This window comes from Pelobates fuscus, chromosome 2 (assembly GCF_036172605.1).
Source record: "Pelobates fuscus isolate aPelFus1 chromosome 2, aPelFus1.pri, whole genome shotgun sequence".
NCBI classification, from domain to species: domain Eukaryota; kingdom Metazoa; phylum Chordata; class Amphibia; order Anura; family Pelobatidae; genus Pelobates; species Pelobates fuscus.
The window spans coordinates 13,168,086-13,175,746 of record NC_086318.1 but is presented as its reverse complement, the minus strand read 5'-3'; the positions used below and the strand labels follow the sequence as shown (position 1 = coordinate 13,175,746).

Below are 7,661 nucleotides of genomic sequence, written 5' to 3'. Positions count from 1 at the left end.
ATTTCAAAAGGCATATTTTGAACCTTAGCGTGGGATCATTTTTCCGCTAGCTTGTACCAGGTGTAGTGGTAATAAGCGTTTTTTCTGACTTTTTGACACACAAAGTGAGTTTGCACAGTATATTTTGCAAACCTTATGTGTGCTACGACTGTATAATACTTCATATGTTGCTCAGCTATGTCAGCTGAGTACAAAAATACCCCCGTATGTACCTTTGCCAGGTATATGTGGACATCAGAGGGGCACATTTGGGACAGTCATTCCAGTTTTTTTCAAACTTTACATTTTTACGCTGTGCCCATGTCCCATTTTAGAGTATTTTACCAGGCTATATAATTCAAACTACCACACAAAGGCATACCATTTTTTAAAGAAGACATCCCAGGGTATTTCAAAAGGCATATTTTGAACCTTAGCGTGGGATCATTTTTCCGCTAGCTTGTACCAGGTGTAGTGGTAATGAGCGTTATTAAATGTATTTTTTAACTTTTTAAAACTTTTTTTACTTTTTAAAACTATTTTTTAAACTTTTGTTATGCTTATTAATTTTTTTAAAGTTTCTTAAACTTTCGTAAAACTTTTTTTTACAGATTTAACATTTTTCTAAGCTTTTTTTTTACCGTTAACCCCTAACTAGCAGTAAGCAGCACTAACAGTAAATTCCCCATAACTCCCACCCACCCCAGCTAGCAAAATATTTAATTATACAATATTTAAATTAGTTAATTAAATAAATTTAACCCCTGAGGGTTAAAAAATAAATAAAAGCTAATCGTCAGGGGCTAAAAAAAAATTAGATCACAGTATAATACTGTGATCTGTATTTTGATCACTGTAGGCAGTGATCGACTGGCAGGGAAGGGGTTAATTTTTATTTGGACTGGGTAAAGGGTTTTTTTTTTAATTTTTTACTTAAACGTTATTAAAACCTTTTTTTAACTTAATTTTTTAACTTTTTAAAGCTAATTTTAAAACCTTTTTTAACGTTAACCCCTAGTTAGCCTAACACTAAATCCCCCAATTCCCCTCTAACTTCCACCCTCCCCAGCTAGCTAAATTTATAATTTTAAAATATTTAAATTAATTAATAAAATTAATTTAACCCTGAGGGTTTAAAAAAAAGAATTAACCCTCAGGGGTTAAAAAAAAAATCAGATCATATTAAAATGTAATCCCTGCCAATTGATCACTGTAGTCAGTGATCAATTGGCAGGGAAGGGGTTAATTTTTCATTAAAATGGGTAAAGGGGGGTGGGATTTTAAATTTACTTTTTTTTTTTTACACTAGGGGGCAGGATCAGCACTGATCCGTCTCCCTGCACTTCACAGTGAACCCAGAAGTGCAGGGAGGTGGAAGGTAAGTATACACAGCACATGTGCCCGCTCTGACATGCTGTCAGAGCGGGTACATGTGCTGGGGCAGCCCGATCCGGTGCTCCCGGTCTGCCTCTAATACAGAGGCAGACCGGGAGCACCATTAACCCCACGATCGCCGCGATTGCGGCGATCTGGGGTAAATTTTACCGCGTGACGGACGAGGTCCGTCACCCGTCGTTAAGGGTATTCCCTGGATGACGGACCTCGTCCGTCACCCGTCCTGAAGGGGTTAAAGCACTCCATCAAACATGATAAAAACCCCAAACATCTAAAATGCATTGGAATTCAAAAATGTAAAATACTATGGAGGGGAGGTGATTTAAAAAACTGTGGGGTTAGAAAGAAATGTATTGGGTGTTCCGGTTAAAAATGCTTGCCCCTGAAGGTTTAAACATTGATTTTGATCTTTTTAGCTTTTTATAAATGTATATATCTCAGAGTAAGGAAAAATGAGGTGCATAATTAAGTCTACAGAGGAAGGAGTCCTTAATAAAGGAATATTAAAAGCATGCTTGTGTTTAGTTTACTGTTACTTTTATCATATAGCAGAATGTAGGATCTGATAGAGAAGAAGCCATATAAAATGAAACTTTATAATAACATATTATCTCACCATGTGTTTCCATAATCCTGGCAGATTAGAGAAAAGATCAGAATGTTTGAGGTGTTGCTCCATCACTTATTACAATTGGTTCAGTAGTAAAATTATTAGAATTATTGTTTTTCTGCATATAAGTACACAAGACCTAACATGCCAGTTGTTTACATTGTGCTTATACATTATTTAACATATTTAATGACTTTAATGCCAGAATAAATGAAACACCAGATTGCAGCAAACTATTTAACAAGTGATATCACTGTGCAGCCACTAAATACGGAATATAAATTAAGATCAGTTTATTCAATTTGTATTGGTGTTTCTATCCACAGCCCCAGGTGATTCCCTGTAAATGGTCCCCAAATAAAATGAACAGTAGGAATCGCAGTACGGTGACAGAATTCATTCTTCTCGGACTGTCCAGTGACCCCAGTGTACAAATTATATTATTTATCATCTTCCTGGTTGCCTACATAGCCTCTCTGGCTGCTAATTGTCTTCTTATTCTGGCTGTGAGCGTTGACCGCCATCTACATAACCCTATGTATTTTTTCCTCGTTAATCTGTCCATTGTTAACCTTGGTGGCCCTTCAGTCAGCGTTCCAAAGATGCTTCTGAATTTCTTATATGGGGATAAAAGTATTTTGTTTGCAGGTTGTGCAACCCAGATATTTTTTAGTCTTCTTCTGGGATTAATTGAAGGTATCCTCCTGGTTTTTATGGCCTACGATCGTTTTATTGCAATATGTAAACCTCTCCGCTATCACATGGTTATGAATAGATCAGCTTGTACATGGATGATTGCAGTTACATGGACAGTGAGCTGTGTTATGTCATCAGCTGACACATTCCTTTTATGTAGCTTAACATTTTGTGGACCTAATACAATCAACCATTTCTTCTGTGTGATACCTTCACTGATGCTCTTGTCCTGTAATGATAACTCTTTATTTGATATCTTGATATTGTTTGGAAGTACAGCACTTCTGCTTATCCCACTCATTCTCATTATTTTCTCTTACTATAAAATAATGGCTTCAATATTACGAATCCAGTCTGGGCGATACAAAGCTTTTTCCACTTGTCTTTCACATCTGATCGTTGTAGCAATGTTTTATGTGATAGCTACGGTTATGTTCATGCAACCATCATCTTCTGTTGATGATAACAGAGACAAGATAGTATCAGTATTCTATGTTGTAGTCACCCATCTGCTAAACCCTTTAATCTACAGTCTGAAAAATAAAGATGTGCTCAGAGCTATGAGACGGTTAGCAATATTGCGGTGATTACATCAAGAAGAACTATGACTTAGTAAATCAACATCAGTTCAATGTCGCAGAGGCCAAGTGAGAATAATTAGCGTAAAACTCAAGAACAACACAAGATCAACCTAAAGGCCATCTGTGATCTGGTTAAAAAAAAGAAATGAGTGCCATAACAGATTTTACCACAGTAAAGAAGCAATTACAAACATTTTAGTAAACATGTTGCAGGTTTTGTAATACATAAAAACTTCATATTTGGAAATGACAAACATACAAAATCTGTATTACAATAAAATTATACAAATGCAGACGGATGTAGGGAGTGAAGACTACAATTCCCTGTCTGTAACAGATCAATAAAGTTTTTTGTTTTTTTTTCAGATGGAATGGTGTGAATCATGTGTGTGTCCGAATACTGGTGTCCTTTGTGCTAAGTGAGCTGCCAGATTTAGAAGCACTGTGACCGAGGCCAGCCTAATCTCCTGGTCACTGGGTGCCGTATAACCACACTAATTCCCACACACCAAACCTTCTTTCCTGTTAATAAAATTAAATATTTATAAATTACAACTTCCAATACTGTGATTTCGAAAAGGGTGAAGGGACTTACAAAATTGAACATGAATAAAATCTTTTGGTTATTGTTATTGTAATATTTGTCAGAAGCCAATCCTTCAATATAAAATAAGCAAACAGTGTTAACCATTGCCCACATTATCTTAATAACCCACAAGACAAGATTATCCTAAAAAGCCTTTTAACTCTTATGAATGACCATGATCATCAGCTATTAGTGATGTCGCGAACATAAATTTTTTCGTTCGCGAACGGCGAACGCGAACTTCCGCAAATGTTCGCGAACGGGCGAACCCGGCGAACCGCCATAGACTTCAATAGGCAGGCGAATTTTAAAACCCACAGGGACTCTTTCTGGCCACAATAGTGATGGAAAAGTTGTTTCAAGGGGACTAACACCTGGACTGTAGCATGCCGGAGGGGGATCCATGGCAGAACTCCCATGGAAAATTACATAGTTGATGCAGAGTCTGGTTTTAATCCATAAAGGGCATAAATCCCCTAACATTCCTAAATTGTTTGGAATAACGTGCTTTAAAACATCAGGTATGATGTTGTATCGATCAGGTAATGTAAGGGTTACAAACAATGGTGGTTACTGTGTCCAGTGCGCTTATAAGTATATTAAAGTGATACAAAAAGCAGCTACACACTCCGGTGGGTGTTCTCTTTCCCCCACTCAATATACAAGTGAACCAAAGTGAATCTAGTATGAGCTGGATAAAAATCCAGACCCTACTAGTCAAGTGAGTGGAGCGCTATACATTTACACTTACCCTGATTTAGGGTTAAATCTCAGGTGTATGATGGTACATAAAAATGAGACAAAAACAATACAACACAATATAGTGTGACTCTGTAGATAAATGAGGATATTGTGATAATCTTTCAATAATCAAACTGTGGAAGTGATTTGAGCCTGTCCTGTTTGAGGCTCTAATCCATGTGGATTAGAGCCTCAAACAGGACAGGCTCAAATCACTTCCACAGTAGTGTCGTATGGAGACACTGCACCCTTTAATCTGGATACAATTTCCTCAAGGCAAAGGGAGAGAAAAAGGGAGACACCTCCTAGTGTATTAAGGTTTTAAATTTGTGATTGCACATACAGTGGTTATAGTAGTGCTCACCTTTTTCTGAGCCAATGAGAACCTGGCTCTGGATAGTAGACTTAGGTGCCTCTGGAGGGGGGCACCAACCCTTCTTTTTGCAGCAAGATAAGATGAACAGCCAATGGGATGTAGTAAAAAAGTATAAATTTATTCTAAGTAAAAAATCAAATGATTATAAAACAATAGTAAATAGAAGTTGAATATAAAGTCCCAATTAGTTAGCTTCAATTCCAAGACGCGTTTCACCCACGTCCTGTGGGCTTTTTCAATCGGATTTTCTGTTTTCATTACCTTGCTGCTTAAATTTGCCAGTCAGTTTCCTGATTGGATGGTCCTTCGTTCACATAGTCCAATCATGTTGCTGTGTGTAGTGGGGTGGAGTGCCTCACCTGTAGTCCTTTAGGGTGATCGGGAATGGCGCGGTCTCCCAGTCCGCGGCACTTCCGCATTCACCGCGGCCATTTTGCTTATGGGCAAATTCCCTGAACTGGAAACCGGAAGTGACGCGTCGGAATGGATCCGCTCGTCACTTCCAGACCAGACGAAATACACTGGCAGATGTAGAATACAGCCTGCCCATACTTCCTTGTGGGGAACTCCCACTCCCATCACGCATATCCAGATGGGGGAGGATAAAGAGCAGGGAATATAAAATAGGAAAATAGAAAAAGGGACATATAAATGTAAAATACATGATTTATCATATACACAGTGAAAATGTCAACCATATAAACAAAATAATTCTGATTATCAAGAAGGTATATTTATATCCATATGATTTCAGCCTCTTTCTTCTATTAACTAATTTAGATGTTTTGAAAGGATATAAACTCAGTTATGTATTTATTTATTAGGAATCATTTTTCAATGCCCTTTTCCTATTTCATTTCCCCTTTATTCTATATAAATAGTTGACATTCTCTTATATATTTTATATACATAAAACACCATATTAAGTGATCCAAATCCATTTCCAGAAAGAACAAAAGAAGTTGGAAAGATTAGATGCAATGGCATGTTTCAAAGTCATTGTTAAGCCCTCCTGGGGTCAATGTGTTTAAATTGAAGATCCATTTCATCTCCATCTGTCCCATTTTTCTTATAATATCATCTCCTCTCCAATTGGTTTTAACCAATTGAATGCCAGTAAACTGTCCTGATTATGTTTTTGTTTAAAATGTAGGGGCAGGCTGTGTTTTTCAAATCCTTTTTTGATATTTCTTAAATGCTCTTGGATACGGATTTGAAGAGGCCTTACAGTCCTCCCTATATATCCTAGCCCGCATGTGCATACAATCAGATATATGACTCTTTTGGAGTAGCATGTAATTAGATCCCTAATGTTGTGTGTTTCTTGAACGCATTAAGGATTTTGGAATTTCCTAGTCACTTTTTTTACCTCCTGTATTTTTGCATGCCCCACATAGGCCGCACGCATAAAATCCAGGGGATTTATTAAACATCCTTAGTGTCGATTGGTTCTGTTTAATATGATTGCGCACTAGATTATCTCTCAGGTTTTGTACCCCCCTGTAGATAATCCTAGGGCGATCAGATAGAATTGTATTTAAAACAGGATCTTCCTTTAAGATTGACCAGTGTTTATTCACACTCTTTTTAAACAAATGGCTTTTTGAATTGAAGTCACATATAAGAGATACTTGGTTCATGTCATTTGCCCCCGTGGGTAGTTTATATTTGAGCAGATTTTGTCTATCACTTTTCTGTACTTCTTCAACTGCCTTTCTCAAGAGGTTTTCTTGATACCCCTTATCCTTGAAATTTTTAACAATTATCTCCGATTGGGTTTCAAAAGTATGGATTTCCGTACAATTCCGTTTTATTCGCAATAGTTGGGCCTTTGGTGCGTTAAGCAACCAGGGTGAAAAATGACAACTTTTACGTTCTATATAACTATTAACATCTACTTTTTTGAAGTAGTTTTTTTATTTAATCTGGCCATTTTCAATGTATATATTAAGGTCAAGAAAGTTAATAGCTAATTTGCTGTACTCACTAATTAGTGTGATACCCCAATCGTTTGAATTCAAAAAGTTCAGGAAGTTGGTTAGGGAGATCTCATCTCCCTCCCAGATGAAGAGGATGTCGTCGATGTAGCGGCAGTACAGCACCAGGCTCTGCCCCCAGTCATGGGTCCCATAGATGTATTGGGTCTCCCAATGGGACATAAAAAGATTTGCATAACTGGCGGCGAACCTGGTGCCCATCGCCGTCCCGCTTCTTTGAATATAAAACTGTACTACTATAACCACTGTATGTGCAATCACAAATTTAAAACCTTAATACACTAGGAGGTTCTCCCTTTTTCTCTCCCTTTGCCTTGAGGAAATTGTATCCAGATTAAAGGGTGCAGTGTCTCCATACGACACTACTGTGGAAGTGATTTGAGCCTGTCCTGTTTGAAGCTCTAATCCATGTGAGTTTGATTATTGAAAGATTATCACAATATCCTCATTTATCTACAGAGTCACACTATATTGTGTTGTATTGTTTTTGTCTCATTTCTATGTACCATCATACACCTGAGATTTAACCCTAAATCAGGGTAAGTGTAAATGTATAGCGCTCCACTCACTTGACTAGTAATGTAAGGGTTACGCCCGCTTCACAGTGACAGACCAAACTCGCCATTTAACGCACCGCAAACAACCGCAAAGAGTCCATTTGTACAACCGCAAACTCCCCATTTGCACAAGGTTGGATACC

General features: G+C 37.6%; 1 protein-coding gene across 1 annotated transcript; it reads left to right on the top strand.

Annotated features, from left to right (window-relative positions):
- The first annotated feature begins 2,346 nt into the window (after positions 1-2,346).
- LOC134586083 (olfactory receptor 1J4-like) lies at positions 2,347-3,267 on the top strand. The gene has a single exon (XM_063441593.1). The coding sequence runs from the start codon at positions 2,347-2,349 to the stop codon at positions 3,265-3,267; it is 921 nt and encodes a 306-aa protein (XP_063297663.1).
- The last annotated feature ends 4,394 nt before the right edge of the window (positions 3,268-7,661 follow it).

Bases quoted from the DNA above. Each gene is read 5' to 3' on its own strand.
- LOC134586083 (XM_063441593.1), top strand. From the start codon at position 2,347: ATGAACAGTAGGAATCGCAGTACGGTGACAGAATTCATTCTTCTCGGA.